General features: G+C 41.3%; 1 protein-coding gene across 1 annotated transcript in view; it reads right to left on the reverse strand.

Moving 5' to 3' along the window:
• Positions 1-15,293, reverse strand: part of AKT1 (AKT serine/threonine kinase 1) — a 102,990-nt gene extending 87,697 nt beyond the window's left edge. Inside the window, exon 1 of the mRNA XM_025192603.1 lies at positions 15,126-15,293. Within this exon, the coding sequence (XP_025048388.1) occupies positions 15,126-15,171 (46 nt within the window). The 5' untranslated portion in view covers positions 15,172-15,293. The remainder of the gene's footprint in view (positions 1-15,125) is intronic.
• Positions 15,294-17,377: the final 2,084 nt, after the last annotated feature.

The raw sequence follows: 17,377 nt of genomic DNA on the forward strand, positions 1-17,377 counted from the left end.
TGAAAGGATGGTTTAGTTTGTGAAATGAATGTTGGCATTGTCAGTTTAAAAAATGCTGTTCAACCCTTATGTTTTTAATGTTGGAAACTTACAACAGTGGAAGGAAGTGCCTCTGAAGCCAAAATTTACAAATTCTTACCATAACTTTGGCACAGTAAACTCTTCTAATGTCACAAAGGCCTATTCTTCAGGGCTTCCCTCCCCCCAACTAAAACACACATCTCCAGCGTACTAAAATGAAATACACAAGAAATAGCAACCATAGCACCTAAATAAAATAAAAGAAACAAAGAGTATAGGTGTCTTTTATTAGTTTGAGGTATTTCTGATCCTAGTTGGAGGGTGAACCTACTTTTTTGCTCCAGGGATATGCTCCCTCAGCCCCTTCTCTCTCTCTCTCTCTACCCCCTCTCCCTCCCCACCCACCCACCTCCTCCTGTTGCCATCCCCCTCTTATCCAAAAATAAACTTTAACACTATTTCCTCATAATTAAATATTAAAATCAGTGACAGGAGTTCAGTCCTCATGAGCAACATCACACAGGCAGGAAAATAATTTTTTGACAAAAGGTAAGGACCTAATCAGGGAACTTCTGGAGGGACTAGACGTGTTCAAATCAGCAGGTCCTGATGATCTCCACCCCAGGGCGCTGAGGGAATTAGCAGAGGTCACTGCGGGACCCCTGGCACGGCATTACGAGCACTGGTGGTGCTCTGGTGATGTGCCAAAGGACTGGAAAAGGGACAATATAGTCCCCATTTTCAAAAAAGGAAGGAAAGAGGACCCAGGAAGCTATAGGCCCGTTAGTCTTACCTCAGTCCTGGGGAAGCTCTTTGAGAAAATTATCCTGAAGCACATCTGCAAGGGGCCAGTAGGGGAGATTATGCTTAGGGGCAACCAACATGGGTTCATTAGAGGCAGGTCCTGTCAGACCAACCTGGCTGCCTTCTATGACCAGGTCACAAAAGCCTTGGACGCAGGTGTCGCAGTGGACGGAGTCTTTCTGGACATTAGGAAGGCCTTCGACACGGTCTCTCACCCCATCCTCATTCAAAAATTAGGCAACTGTGGTGTTGACGCCTACACAATCACATGGGTCACAAATTGGCTGGAGGGCTGCACCCGGAGAGTGGTGGTGGACGGGTCATTTTCGACCTGGAGAGATGTGGGCAGTGGGGTTCCCCAGGGTTTGGTCCTTGGGCCCGTACTGTTCAATATCTTCATCGGTGACTTGGATAAGGGGGTGAAAAGCACCTTGTTCAGGGTCGCAGATGACACTAAGATGTGGGGAGAAGTGAGCACACTAGAAGAGAGGGACAGGCTACAACTAGATCTGGACAGGTTACAGGGTGAGAATAGGATGAGTTTCAGTACAGACAAGTGCAAGGTGCTGCACCTGGGGAGGAAGAACCAGCAGCATACCTACAGGCTGGAGAACTCCCTTCTTGTCAGTGCAGAAGTAGAAAAGGATCTTGGAGTCACTACTGATTCCAAGACGAACATGGGCTGCCAATGTGGGGACGTGGTCAGGAAGGCTAACCGCACCTTGTCATGCATCCAGATGCATCATGAGCAGGTCCAGGGAGGTGATCCTCCCCCTCTGTGCGACATTGGTCAGGCCGCAGCTGGAGTACTGTGTCCAGTTCCGGGTGCTGCACTTCAGAAGGACAGCATGGAGAGGATCTAGAGGAGGGCCACTCGTATGATCAAGGGGCAGCAGGGTAGGCTCTACAAGGAGAGGCTATGGGACCTGAACCTGTTCAGCCTCCACAAAAGAAGGCTGAAAGGGGATCCGGTGGCCGCCTATAAACTGCCTGCTGGTCCCCTTTGGCAAATGGGAGAGTCCCTGTTCCCCTGAGCACTACCAGGAGTAACAAGGAATAACAGCCATAAATTGACAGAGAGTAGATTCAGGCTAGATATTAGGAGGCACTACTTCACTGTCAGGGCGGCTAGGATCTGGAACCAACTTCCAAGGGAAGTGGTGCTTGCCCCTACTTTGGGGGGTCTTCAAAAGGAGGCTAGACAATCATCTAGCCAGGGTCGTTTGGCCCCAGCATCCTTTCCTCCCGTGGCAGGGGGTCGGACTTGACGAACTGCTTAGGTCCCTTCCAACCCTACCAACTATGAAACTATGAAACAAGAAAATAGTTTGTAGTCTCAACCTTCCATGGGTTGTTTGAGCCAGAACTGAATCCTTAAATAGTGATATATTACACATGTAAAAGCTACCTTGCTGGAATCAAAATGAAAGGGCTAAGTAAAAAACTCTCACCATTATTGCGTTGTAAAGACAAATCAAACGCTCTGAAAGTCAGCACTGTCTTCTCTTATTCATTTAAACTATATTAAAAAAGTGAACACACATACCACATACATATCAAAGAAAAGCCACAAAAAAACCCAACATGATCTAAATATATACAGCTAAATTCATCTTTCAGCCTTCACAATACATGGTATACTTGTATGTTTGAAGTAACATTAGTTAGCTGGGGCACATTTGAAAAAAAAGAATAACTTTGAAATATTTTTATGAGAAGAGGAGAATGTAAACCCTAAAATTCTGTGGGTTCTTTGTATTCACAATTATTGTCACAAACTAAGAGGCTCATATTCCCTACGAAGCAAACATTTACAATTAAATCCATTCTGCACAACACATTTGCATTTTGAGATAGAATAGTCAGTTGTTCAGCTGCTGTGATTTAGATGGATTGGTTCATTATTGCTGCAGTTCGTTTTCAGCTACACTGTATAACAAAGGGGTGCCAATGTAGTTCTGAATGTCTTTAAAACTAAGTACTCTGGTATTCTTCCATCATGATGTTATTTAACTATCTTCCCATCACACTCATTTTGTGGGTTTGGGTTGCGTTTTACTTTTTTGGATTAAGGTGTCAACCTCACAGGCTAAATGTCACAAAACAACAGAAACAGATTGCCATCATTGTATTTGGCGGCTGGGGTTCATGCAAGTCTCTCAGAAAGTACTGCTGAGAAATTTTCAGTGATTTCCCATACAGTGAAAAACATGGCAAATTTCCCAAATTCTCACTTCAGAAATTACTGATTTGATTATGATGGGAAACAAGCTAACCACCCACCATATAGACAAGGAGGCAAACTACCCCATCCTAAGAGAACACAGAGGGGTGTGTGTTGTATGCATGAGCTACCATCAAGAACAACAATTTCAGAAAGCCAATTCCCAAGTAAAATAAAGGGCTAAGGGAATTCCTTGCCACAGGGAATATTTCAAAGTAGGAAGCAAACCTACTCCTACCTCCTTAAACTCTGAAATGTATTACTCAGGGCAGCCAGATAAAGCCAAGAAACTGGAATAAGTTCTCCACTCAAGACTGCTTTCACAAAAAAGGCAGCATCCCAAAGAAATCCCTCAGCCTTTCACTGATGTCATTAAGAGAAGCCACAGGATTACCGAGGTTTAGTCTGCCAATCTAAGCATGGACTTCATTGAGACCTAGCAACAAATCACCACCAAGTGGGTCAATAGCATCCCTGAAAAATTAACACCATCAGGGGCCTGATCCGTGCGCACAGAATCACGTGTTATTCTGAAAACACAAAATGGTACGCAGACAAAAAATCATTTATTTTTGTGCAAAGAGCTTTATTCTAACACAGAAGCATGAACTCTGAGACCCGAACCGAAATAACCAAGCTGAGTTAGGGTGTGTCCATACTGCAGATTGCTTCTTGGCAGCACAAATTAGCTGCTGCAGCACGCAGCTAAACTGCTTCCCCTTTAAAACTAAATCAGGTATCTTAATGCTACACTGCAATCTGCAATGCAGACCAATTCTTAGTTAAATCTACACATATTTGCATGGAGATCAGGCTTGGATTTAGTAGTAAATGCCTTCAGGCAAAGATCAATTATTTCACGTGGTTTCACAAAAATGTGATGTTTATTTAACCCGAATATTCTATTGTAACTCTGATCTGGAAAGTAACATTTGTAGTTGCATAATTAATACTATTTGTACTGCAGCAGTAATTACAGCCTTCAAATGAGATGAGGGACCCACATGTCTGAACAGAAGAACACAGTCCCTGCTCTGAAGAGCTTACAATTGAGAGGGACGTTTGTACGACAAAACGAAGGGCTGTATAAAGACATTCAAACCTAGTTCCACATAGTTTCATAGTTTCATAGTTTTAGGGTCGGAAGGGACCTAATAGATCTTCTAGCCCGACCCCCCGCCAGGGCGGGAGAACAACCAAAACTTGGAAGTTGGTTCCAGCTCCTAGCCGCCCTAACTGTGAAGTAGTTTTTTCGGATGTCCAATCTGTACCTCCTCTCCATCAACTTGTGCCCATTACTCCTTGTTATGCCAGCGGGGGCTAGGGGAAACAGCGTCTCCCCCAAACCCTTCTGGTTCCCCCTAGTGAGTTTATAGACGGTCACCAGGTCCCCCCTCAGCCTTCTCTTGTGGAGGCTGAATAGGTTCAGGTCCCGCAGTCTCTCACTGTAGGGTCTGCCCTGTTGTCCCCGGATCATGCGGGTGGCCCTCCTCTGGACCCTCTCCATGTTGTCCACATCCCTCCTGAAATGGGGCGCACAGAACTGGACACAATACTCCAGCTGCGGCCTGACCAGCATCGCATAGAGGGGGAGGATCACCTCCCTGGCTCTACTCGAGATGCACCTGTGGATGCAGGACAAGGTCCAGTTAGCCCTGCCAACCATGACCTCGCATTGTCGGCCCATGTTCATCTTGGAGTCAATAATGACACCAAGATCCCTTTCCACCTCCGTGCTCTCAAGTAGGGAGTTCCCCATCGTATAAGTGTGCTGCTGGTTCCTACTACCCAAGTGCAGCACCCTGCACTTGTCCGTATTGAAACACATCCTGTTCCTGCTTGCCCACCCCTGTAACCTATCCAGATCCTTCTGCAATCTCTCTCCCCCTGCTAGCGTGCTCACCTCCCCCCAAATTCTGGTGTCATCAGCGAATTTAAACAGGCTGCTTTCCACCCCAGCACATGTGCTGGCTCTGGCAGCAAACACTGTAAACGTATTTAAATAGTACAGTTTACTATTGTAAATATAGTAATATTGGTACCTTTACTTTAGCAAAAGCATACTGGATTCTGGTTCCAGAGCTAACAGGTAGAGAGTTAGGTTCCCATACCTCTGCACAACACTCCCCTGTGCTGTACAGCCATGCACTAGCAAGGCAAAAGAAATTCCGTCTTCCTCATTTCATGCATGGGGGAAACAAGGGATAGTGATATCAAGGGCTGACTACTCAGACAGCTTGTGCCATATATATTGTTTCGTTATTTTTTACCAATATTTTTACTGAAAATCTCTTAATGAGGACACAGTTTTACATGGATTTAAACAGTCCTTCCACTGGCCTTTTCAGGAACTAAACCAGGGCTGTCCAACTTAGGAACGACAAGGGACTGCACGCCAAATGGATCCCCTGCCGTGCCACTGGCACCCCCACCACCTCAAACACTTTTCCCACTACATGGGGGCCCCAGGCCCTGCTGTGCCACTTTGCTCTCAGGGGCAGGGGGCAGGAAATGCAAGCTGGAGGGGGAGCCTGGAGACTAGGGCTGTGCGAAACGGCACCGTTCCATTTCGCCTTGAGTTTCGACAGTTCACTGTTTCATATCGAATTTCATTTCGAGTCGAAATAGCTGTTCCATTCTGTCAAAACAGAAAGGATGTTTCGACATTTCACTGTGGATGGAGAGTCAGCCGGTGCGATCTAGTACGGAGGACCAGGAAGCAGCCCAGCTGGACTGCCTCGCCACCCCCTACCTGATCTTGCGCTGGGGATGGGAAGTCAGCCCAGCTGGACTGACTTCCCATCCTCAGCCTATGGTTGAAACATTTTGACCAGCCTCATTTTGTTTTGAGGCTATTTCGACAGCCTTTGTTTCATTTCGATGTTGCTGTTTTGACCTTGAAATTGGTCGAAACGGTGTTGAAATGAAACAGCCGGCGAAATTTCGCACAGCCCTACTGGAGACCCAGTGGCAGCAGCAGTCAAAGCAGGTGTCTGGGTGGGAGACAGCAGGTGCATCTACATATGCAATTAATGCGAGACAAACTCTGAAGTAGTTCCAGCCAGAGATGACTGCTCCCAGGGGGAGCATCTACATGTGTGCCTGGGATAGCAGCAATTTGAGCTGGGGCGGAAAAGGCCCACAGCTGGCTGGGCTAACCGAGCACAATGTACACCTGTAGTCAGCATCTACATCTGCATTTTGGCGCAGTGAAGTACTCTGCCGTAGGACAGTACTGTCAGGGACAGCAGTATCCTACACCAGAGTTAATTAGTTTACTGCATCCTAATACTGGTGGGTGTGTAGGCTGTGATGCTTTACTGCAAAACTAATTAGTCTACTTGGAAGTAAAGCGCACATGTAGATGCACCCAGTATGTTGTAAATTAAGCCCCTGTGAATGACATGCAGACCATATAGCCCTAAACTAATCTATTCCAATTAAGTAACTTTGTATTACTATAACTCCAACCATAATGCCCTGGTGCTACCCACTTAATTGGTATGACTTACATATAAGAGTTGAGTGCCCTTAAGTCACAAGGAAACCACAGCAGACTTTCACATCTAGATCTATTTTAGCTAGTTTGACTGTTTCCAAAAAGGCAGTTTGCACATTAAAAACTTGTTAGACCTCTTACAGTATATAAAATGATATTTTCATCCCACTAGCTCTCTAAAAGTGCAATCTTAAGAACCTTTCTCCATCTTTATGCCCCTTCACAACAGTGAGAAAAGGGTAGAGACTTAAAAACCACTTGTAAGTTTTCTGTCCTTTATCTTCACAATCTGGCACTCCAGTAATGTCTTCCAGCTTTTTTCCCCACAACCACAAGGACTAGAAACCTACTCTTGCTCTTCAAATGAAAGCTTAAATTCTCACGTAGTCACATGACTCCTAGAGCTGGGACTTCATACCGGAAGACTTGCAATGAAATGGTGAGAATCAGCAACAATGCCGTAAGCCATCATGACTCCAGCAACACCTACTTTCTGCTGGAACAGTAATACCATCATTCTCAAGAGAGAGAACTTTGCACCCAAGAAAACTTCAGCTTTCCTAACAACTGTGGAATTCACTCCCAAGACAGATCCAACTATGTGTGAATATATGCGCCTTCAAAACAAATACAAAATCCAGTTCCCTCAGTGATCCTCAGTCACATATTAATAAAAAATACAGTATCCCTACAAGGTAAGAGGGATAAATTTATAAGTCACCAGACATTGCATTAATGGTTTTAGTAGCGCCAATAACAAATTGTGAACTCACACAACATCACTGATTGCCTATAACTCACCCACTGCAGGATTTGGGCTTGGAGGGGTAGTTCAAAACATACCCTCCTGACTTAAAACATAGAAAAAAAAAAGATACCAGTAATTAAACTGATAATAAAAGGATAACATATTTTTCTCTTCTCCCTTGCATACATTTTGACTATGATAAGGAACAATCACACATTTGCCGATTTAACTGATACATTTCATTGTATTTTTGGACCAACTTTTTTCCTCTATAATTTGTTCAAGACTGAGAAATGAAAAGATCTATAAATTCCACTACATTTTCCCCCTTCCAGCCAAAAAAAAGTGTTAGAATTATTCTCCTTTTCAGCTGCTATAAATATGTTTCACAAACACAGACTATATCACACCTAGTATGGTGGTATTGTTCCTTCATTCTTTTTCTTCCTCTTTCCTTGCACAGTTTCCTGGTTTTTGTTCCCCCTTTAAGACATATATACCTGTACTTTATCATCTATGCAATACAACTACAAGGATCTCAATTTTAAAATACATTTTAAAAGAGCTTAAATTTATCAAGCCCTATTAAAAATTATGAATTTTCTTAGTAAACCTATGCAATAGGTTCACCTTGTACCATAAAAGAAAAACAGCCTCCATGACTTGTCCCAGCAGATCACAGAGTTACTATTGAAAGCTGCTTTCAAATGTATATCTACATGAAAGTTAGCATGCCAACTAATCCGGTCTTTCTAGCATACAATAAAGCCAGTTTCCTGAATTAAACTGTATCTATCAACTGCCCTAGCCATTTTTAAAGAGTTTTCTATTGACAGTGTGTTAAGGTTTAAAACAGTACTATTACACAGTATCCATTACATTTTGCCATAGGAGTACGGCTTTCTACTCAACTTCCTCTCTACCTAATTCGAAACCCTCTCACTCAGTACTCCCCTTTCTCCTAAACTTAGCACAGAGGCTCAACCAGAAAAAAAAAGATAAAAGCAAAAACAAACAAAACCACCACAGGGCTATTTATCTGGCCATTCTCCCATTGTTTTCCTCTTCTTTAAAAACAAGAGAGGTGCCCATGAAGGGGTGGGGGAGGAGAATGAAAAGAAGGAGGACCAGCAATACCGTGGACAAGCACCATGCAACCTGCCCTACAAATCATTACCATCTCAGCTTCAGCCTGGCCTGCGCCAAAACCCTGACCCCATATTGCTGGGTCTCTTAAGTACAAGCTAGGGTGCAATTCTGCAACATGACCTGATATCTGGGGAGAACCGACACCTACTTCCCTTCAGTTCTGACGTACAGCCAAACAGAATATGAAACTAAGCTGCCTGACATGAAGTGACAAAACATAGACAAACTCCATAGTCCAATAGGATATCCAGGTGCCTGCGTGTGAGCCTTTCTTTCTATATCATTGCTTGGAAAAAATCTGTTCTGCACCTCTATTCCACGGCAAATCATTCACAAAAACACAGAGAAAAGCATCTCACTTTAACACGCTCATTCCTGTGTAAAAGCAGTTAAAACAGGGGATTTTTATCTTCTAAAATAAATTTAGAGAAACAAGAATGTCTCATTTCATTAACATTTTGGAAAATGTACAGAACGGTTTTAATTTAAAATATTAAAACTACATTTTTCACTTCTGTGGAGAAGGGAGTTACAGCACATCTATTTTTTTCCACATCTCATAAAAGTAACATTTTAAGAAAAATGTTGTTTGTTTTATCAAAATGAAAATGTTTCACTCAAAAAGAAAAACGTATTGGTCATAGGCGGGTGGGGAATTTCTTTGCTTTGTTTTGTCAGAAAATTTTCAACCACCTTTCTTCCTACAACCGTCTAGTCATCCTCTGGCTTCCCCCCCAAGTTATCTTTAATCTGCCTTCTAACCAATAACCAGCTCTTGACTGTTCAGGAATGATACCATCTACACTGTCTGTTTTGGATGGCAGAGGATTAACTAGGGCAATCTCCACTGCTTTGTACTCATGCTACTTCCTTCAGTCTCTCCACAAATAATTCCATCAGATGAGATTTATTCTCCAAAATAGTCTAGCTGACTAGCCATTATCTGCTCATATTTCTCCAGATGTTTTGTGATCTCATCCTTTCTTAATGTTTCTAGCATCTTGCCTACCACCAAGGTCAGATTTATTGCTCTACAATTTCCTGGTTCCTCCCTCCTTCCATCCCCTAGAGCAGGACAAGAGAGAGGCAGAGAACAAGCACGATACTAGAAAACCTTTGCCTTGTGTTGAAGATGTGATCAATGTCCAAAGCCAGTCTGACCTTGTTTACCCAAGTTCTTTTATGTACAACCAGATGAGCAACATGTCTAAACTATGAACTACAAACCTACAACCATGCATATTGTTTTTCTATTTAAAACAATGGAAACAGCACTGACTCCTTTCCCTCCTATCTCTTGACTCTTGTTCATCTTTACCTGTCCTCATCACTTCAGCTTATCCTCTAAAGTAGCTTTGTTCTCTATAGCCAACTTCCTGTAAGTTTGTATGTACATTTGAATCCTTTGTATCTGATACCATGGTCACCTCTTTGAAATACCATCAAAGCCAGAAGGTCCTCCAACCAATCTGAATCTTGAAGGGTCTGGCTGCATAGGTGAGCTGGAAAGAACAAAGCTACGAAGCCCAGAAGCCAAGAAAAAATGAAGAGGGGGGGAAAGAACCAAGTAACAGAAAAGAGAGAAGAAATATCAGTGCACCCAACCTGGGCTTGTCCAAACAGTTAACTGGTGGAAACACGGTTGTTTAGCCATCCTTCAACTGATACTAGAAAGTGAACAGTTAAACATATTGACTGGCTCTCAGGAAAACAATGCTAAATGGTGCTAGGCCCTGTTATTCTGGTTCAGACAAATGGATCTGATGTTTAGTTAGGCAAGCATACTTTACACAGATATCCTCTACCACAGTTTACAGGCCCTACTGAAATCAGCAGGGTGAGACTGGGTATAAATGTTAGTCTGGAGATCTCTAAAGGGCACACACATTATTCCAAGGGCTATCGATCTCTCTAAGCTGGCAATGACCTGATTCCTTAGCATGGCAGTAGGACCACCCCACTGTTGAAATGACTGCCTGTCAAGTAAGCTGAAGAGTCACTTGTTCATAAAGATGCTCTGGCAATTTTGTCTGTTGTTGACCCAGACCCTGAATTGAGTAATTATCTTTTACTTGCCTAAAATACTCCTACAGCATCAGATGGATAAGCCACTGCAAATTTTCTGCCTAAATGCTATGCAGCATTTGTGTATGCCATTTAAAAAAATGCCACATATTTGGTACAGGCTTGAGGGTAATTGCTTCCATCAGATTTTTATTTCCTATTTAGCCCCAACAAAACACTCCCTTCTTCACAGGATAAAAAAGGAAGTTTCTTCCCAAAAGAATTTAGAACTGAAATGAGACTCAGAGAAAACAAGATACACCAGGAAAGGCCGAAGTGAGGAGGGCAGTGTTTTGACAGTATCTCATTTCTTATTGGCCTGGAAGAAGTGGGCTTCTAAAGACAGACCTGAATGAAAAGAGGATGACAACTGGAGTGATACTATCATGAAGACCCTTAGAGAATAGGGACAAATGTAGTAAGATGAACAGAGATGAGAAAGGGAACACAACAGACTTTCAGGCACAGAGAGGCCACGTGAATGTCTACTTCAGTCTAAGGGTGTAGGTTGTAGCCGTCTAACACGGCAGTTGAGCAGTTGAGCAGGAAGAGCACATACCAACTGCTGAAACTTCCTTAGCCTGATGAAGGGTTTTTGAACCCGAAAGCTTGCTTAATAACTATTTTCCAACTATTTGGGTTGGTCTAATAAAAGATATCAGATTCACCCAAGGAACCTTCCCTACTTCAGTCTAACAAATGCACCCCAATGGGCATGCTTCTCAAGCTGCCACTGACACACCTTTAGAAACAAAGTAACACTGGAGTTTCAACAAAAAATAGTTAATTTAATGTCATGCAACCCACTTTACTCTCTTTTACCTGCCTTACGGCTCTGTGACATAAACAATGTCACAACAGCATGCAGACACACACATGGACATCTCCTCCCCCAAACATGACAAAGTTTAAATTCCTCCACTTCAGGTTCCTTGCCCCCTTCCCACACACACATTAGGCATTTCTGCTATGTAGTTCTTCAAACTGAGGTTAGGATTTGTAACTACTGCTTTTGTGTGTGAAGCTGACCACCTGACATATCCTGATTAGGACTGTAGGGCTATGCATTGCCAATTGAAAAAAAATGTCAGTTCATTCATGAAGTCCTTACTTCTGACTCGATGAGGTTAGAAGTGTCACGGAGATGACTCTAGCCTCTCCGCAAACAAACATCTGCACTACTGGAAGTAGCACTTCCTTTAAGTGACTGACTCACAGGACTGCCAGGAACTCAGACTAGCAGAGAAAAAGATGTCTAATTTTATTTCTCCATATATGTTTGTGTGTGTGTGTGTGTGTGTGTGTGTGTGTGTGTGTGTATTATGTATATATGTGTATGAAATATGTATATAAAATATACAAAGAATATAAATGTGTTTAATTTCACTTATCCATATATAGCTATATCTAGATAGACAAATTAGATATATATGGGGAAATGAAATAAAACATATTTATATTTTATTTTTATTTTGGAAAAAGAAAGCCAGCTAAAGGAAGGAAGTTACTCCAGAATGCTAGAAAGTCCTGTTATTTCAACCAAAGCAAAACACCTGCTCCAGCTAACAAAGGCTAATGCGTATAGCAACTGACCTCCAGGATTACAAAGCTTTTTGCAAGCTGATTTATATGTGCACAGATCACTGCAGCCACAGAAACATGGCCATCACTTGGGGGAAACACACTGTTGTGCTGTTCAACTGTTGAAGACAGGAACCGAAAGAGATATTTTATCCAACTGAAGCTACAAGGGAAATTTTAGGTAGTCAGAACGTAATTACGGGATCTGGAATTTGGCCAGTCACCAGGGTTAACACTCTTTATGCCTGTGAAAAGAATCATGGGATCATTAAAGACTACAAATGGTCAAGATCTCATCTGTATACTTTACCCAAAGGGACAAACTGCAGGCATTTACTGTATCTGTAGTCCTCCCTTGGTAGTCCCTCCCTACAACAATTACTGTTTATGTATTGTTTCACAAGCTCACAGTATCGGACATGACTTTTAGAAACATCCTGTGTAGCACTTAACCTTGCAGAGCTGGAGAATCAATCTTTTTTTTTTTCCATATACAGATCTCCTTAATAATCACTATAGATTAAAGCACATCTACAACAAATATATATCACTCGCAAACAGACCAGCAATAGTGGGCCAGCCTGACCCTCTATCTGAGAGAATCAAGTTTCACAACTGATGTCAAAACTGCTGCCAACAAAACCAGAAGTACAGCAGAGCAGATACATGTGGTGTTCTGGAGACCCTAAAAGGGGATATGGCATTGCTTTCCTGAAATCCACCAGCAGGTTAGTGACATATTATTAGCAGCTGTACTGAACCACTGAGGAAAATAGGTACCACAATAGTCCTCAAATCGAGACACAGAAGTGGAAAAAACTGCAGAAACCAAGATAAAGAGATGGAGTTTCCCTTCGATGCAAAAGACCTGGATGAACATAGTCCAAAGACAAATCTGACTATCAAATATGCAGCTTGCACTATTTATCCTGCCTACAACAACCACCAAAATAAAAGGTGCTCATCAAATAATCTGGTCACAATCTTGCAAGTGAGTCAGAAATTATAATGCAGCCTGTTTAGAGTTTCTATAGGAACTTAAAATTCAAGTAAGCCATTTTTAACTAAAAGCTGCCCCAGCAGCATTACATACTATGTTGAACTGGCATCTTATTTGGTTGGAAGTTATGTTTTTCTCTTGGAAAGTAAAGAAATTTCAATTCCCAGGTTAAGAGTCATAGTCATTTTGAAATCAAGTCAGACAGTTAAAAAGGAGGTAAAAGTGGTTTCAGATACTGACTGTATCTGCTTGGCAGATTCAGGGACAGTATCTGTCGTATTACAAGGTTTTTTTTGAGAAATGTTTCTCTCCGCTCTGTTCTCATGTGAAAGACTCACAGAAACACAGTGAGAAAGCGGACTATATTATAATTGTATAAAGTTTTAGAAACATCCTGTGGCTGTAGCACTTAACCTTGCAGGGCTGAAGAACTAATCTGGTCTTTTGGTTATTTGTGCTTTAGACCACAAAAACAAATGTTTCCCTCCAATCTCGTTCAGTTGCAGTCTTTTACATGTATGTTATTTGTAATAACATTAGGTAAAAAAAAACAAAAAACATAATGCAAGTCCACACTGTCCTTTTAGCTGAAAGAATTCTTTGGACCCTCAAGTCTAATATGAAATACAAGCAAGTTTTTACTTCCTTTGCTTTGTGCAAGCAAAGTATGCCTTTCTAACATACTGACTGAACCAGGTAACAGAGCTATCCAGAGACAGGAGTTAAGATATATTTCTGTAAGCTGTAGAAAGGGGGCATTTATATGCATAATCTGTGTCTGAAACAAATCGTGATGAAAACCTAAAAATAGAATACTGCTTTCAAATGGCCCTGTCAAATTCTCCTGACCAAGCATCAGCCAATAATGAAAAACTAAACGTTATATCAGTTTTCAGAAAAAAAATATCCCGTTTATTTTAATGTTGTGTATTATAAATTTTGTTCTTGCAGAAGAATCAACCTTCATCAAGGTTATGATAAGGTACTTCCCTCTTCTTCCAAAAATAATTTTACTGTACCTGTGTACCTTCAGGCTACATTACTAAGCTGTTGCAAACCCTCTGGAAAAATCCTGATTCTGCAGAAGCAGCAAGTTTCCATATTAGCACTAAATTTGTTGCTGGCCCAAAAAGATGAGATTGTGGAAAGCACCTAAACACGTTCACTCCTTTACAGAAAGTAGTAATACAGTACAAAGTAATGGGTAAGTCAAGTACCTAATACGCACAGTGGTGCTGTACTAAAAAAAAAAAACAAAAACAAAAAAACCCCACACCTTGTAAAATAAACTCCAATTAAACTTACTGGCAGCAAAATATTGAAGGAACACAATGCCTAATAAGAAATAGTGCGGTCGCATATGCAATTACAGCGTCAGTTATATTCCAGGTGTCCCTTCCTTCTCATGCATGTTTTTTATTTTATCAACATTAAACATGGAATGAGCAGAATTCATGATACTGCTCATATCTTGGGACTTGGTACTAAAATTAGTTAGTATGTAAATGGCACGCACACAGTACAAAATGAAGTGCATTCCATGGCAAAGTTACTGCAGAAGCACACAACTAACAAACATTGTATTTTTTGCTGATCAAGTGCAGTTTGCCCAGAGACAATTACATGACACATGCGCGTAGAGAGAACACTAGCAAATATATTGCTTACATTTTAAAAGATATCAAGACAAACTAATTAGTCCACCTTTGCTATAGTCCACCCATTAATACTTAACTGTAAAGTAGTGGCTTTTTATCATTAACATCATTTTTAAACTAAAGGGCAGAGATAGTCTTCTGAGAAAAAACACAGAAAATGTACTACACATTTTCTCAGAGTACTGCATAGTTCACAGAAATTCACACATCTTTCTTCCACACATTTACCATCAGGACAGACAAGTTTTAACAAAGGGGATTGTCAATAAAAAAAAAAAAGTATGCTGTTAAAGGTAGCATCAATGTGAGAGTAAGCCCATTTGCTGACAGACCAAAACAGTCAGTGTTCCTTTAAGTGAGTAGGAACTGATACTTACCTCGCTTGTGAAGCCATCCTTCCTTCACTATTGCTACTTCATTCATAATTGCAGGAATGTCTCTTGGAAAACAGTTTATACCAAAAGATCACACCGCTGTAATTTCTGGACACCAGCAGAAGCAGCCACGGAAAGGGTTTTTTTTCCTCCCTCTTCTCTCAGATATTTCTAAAAAGATTAAAGAATAGCACACGATCATTTGCAGCAATTTACAGATAAACAGCCATAGATATAAAAGGGGGAAACTTTCATTACAGTGCCCACTTAAGAGGGAATGTTCTTCACAGGGACATTTATGAAAATACATACTTGCAAAGCTCTATCTAATCACTAAGCAGGTAGAGTGGAGTGCACCAGCAACATCAGCACACACTGTAATAATCAGAGATCAACTGTAAGACTTCATCCAGAAGGTCTCTTCAATCTCCTTGCCAATGGCACATTATCCCCCAAACATTTTTTTTTTTTCAAAGATGCTACAGAGTCTAATTTAATTATCCCCCAGAAAGGTTTCTGGAATTTCTTTCTGAAGGATGTCTACAACCCAACGCATCCCAATATCAGGAAACTTTTCCTAATATTCTGCTTCAGTTGCCCTAGACTCAATTTCATTCTGTTACTCCCAGTTAAATCTTTTTGGAATCTCTAAGCAATACTTTTCCAACCTTGGTATTTATTACTTCTGCCCCTCTTAAAGCTGTACACAATCTCAGATTAGATGACTGTCCGTGAGTCAGATAAAGCAATCCCTCCAACCAGTATACTGTACTACTTGAACATTTAAACTGCACTACTTGCATCTCCTCCAGTTTAAGACTATATTTCTACTGAGACATCCAGAAACAAAGATGGTAAAAGACTCTTGCCAGCCTGTTTCATGACTGAAAGCATTCTGTCTTCCTCTCTGCCTTGTTTCACTCCAAACATACCTAGTTTGAAGCCCAGATAGATCTGCTTTCCAGGTTTCTCTTCCCAAATTGAACTCAATTGTTAGGTATTTTCTATTCACGTGGGCAATTTCTTTTCTTTAAAATCACCACAGAGATATCTGTAACATCACTCTGTGTTGTTGTGACACATTCAGATGATTTAAATCAGATCATTACATTTAAGAAAACTGAACCCAACACCAACCCCAGCAAATATCTTAATCCGTCCCTCCATTCAATGCCACTGCCATTCTCCTAATCTTAAAGGACCACATCTTTTTGCCTATTCAGCCTATACCAGCTCTATGTGGATCTGCAACAGCTGGAACAATTAGTTCCAATCAGGATGGTGATATCTGTCCATTAAAAATGGACTCAGATCAAGTATTTTCATCTAACCCCCGAGGAGATTTCAGAGAGTAATGACCTGAGATCATTATGAACCTATCTACATTTTAAGCTCTGGTAGAGATGAGCTGTTCCATATTTCATTACCAGTGTTTGGGTATCTAAGGAAGTTAAAAAATTGAAGTATTTCAGTCACTGAATAAACAAATCATACAACTTAGAGTGGGAAGAGATGGATTAAAAAGGAGGCCAGGTCCCTCTTTCTTTTTTCTATGAACTTTCACTAGTTATCACAGTTCTGCATCTTTACAAGTTACATGTCATTTTTTTTCCTGAGAAGCATACTGTTTTTCCAACTTAGGAATCTGCCATGTCTCACTGCTTATAATTATCAACTCCAAGAAACAGACAAGAGGTTTGCCCGGGGGAAGGGAAAACACAAAACCTGATGCTGGAGCACAGACAGGCAGGAATTTCTTAACCTCACACACAAGTATAGAACTGCGTGCAACAAAATGGAGGGTAGCTTCCTCAGGAATAGTTATCTTAGGACAAGCTCCTTTTGACAAGTTAAGATACATCTTGACAAACATGATGGGCTTTTATGCCTCTGTCAGTGTGCATATGCAACACCTACTGATGTTAACTAGACTCATGCGTAGGCATCAACAGGAGACTAGACCTCATTTAAAGGCTTCTCTGAAGCACAGAGCAATTTGTAAAGTGTTGAACAAAAACCCTACGATTATCACAGCTGAAGTCTGAAAATGGAACAGTGCAGTGTGAAAGTTAACACTTTATAATACCGTGCCACAATAGGACAAGGCACTATACATTGTACCTTCATGTTTTAAATTCAGGAGTGGCATTAAAGCAATCAATCCCTTTTCAGTAATCAGATAAAAGAGAAAGTTGAAAGCAAATTAAGTTAGTAGGAAGAACAATCCCAAGACTATAAGAAGCAATACAATGACA

This window comes from Alligator sinensis, unplaced genomic scaffold (assembly GCF_000455745.1).
Source record: "Alligator sinensis unplaced genomic scaffold, ASM45574v1 scaffold890_1, whole genome shotgun sequence".
In the NCBI taxonomy this organism is placed as follows: domain Eukaryota; kingdom Metazoa; phylum Chordata; order Crocodylia; family Alligatoridae; genus Alligator; species Alligator sinensis.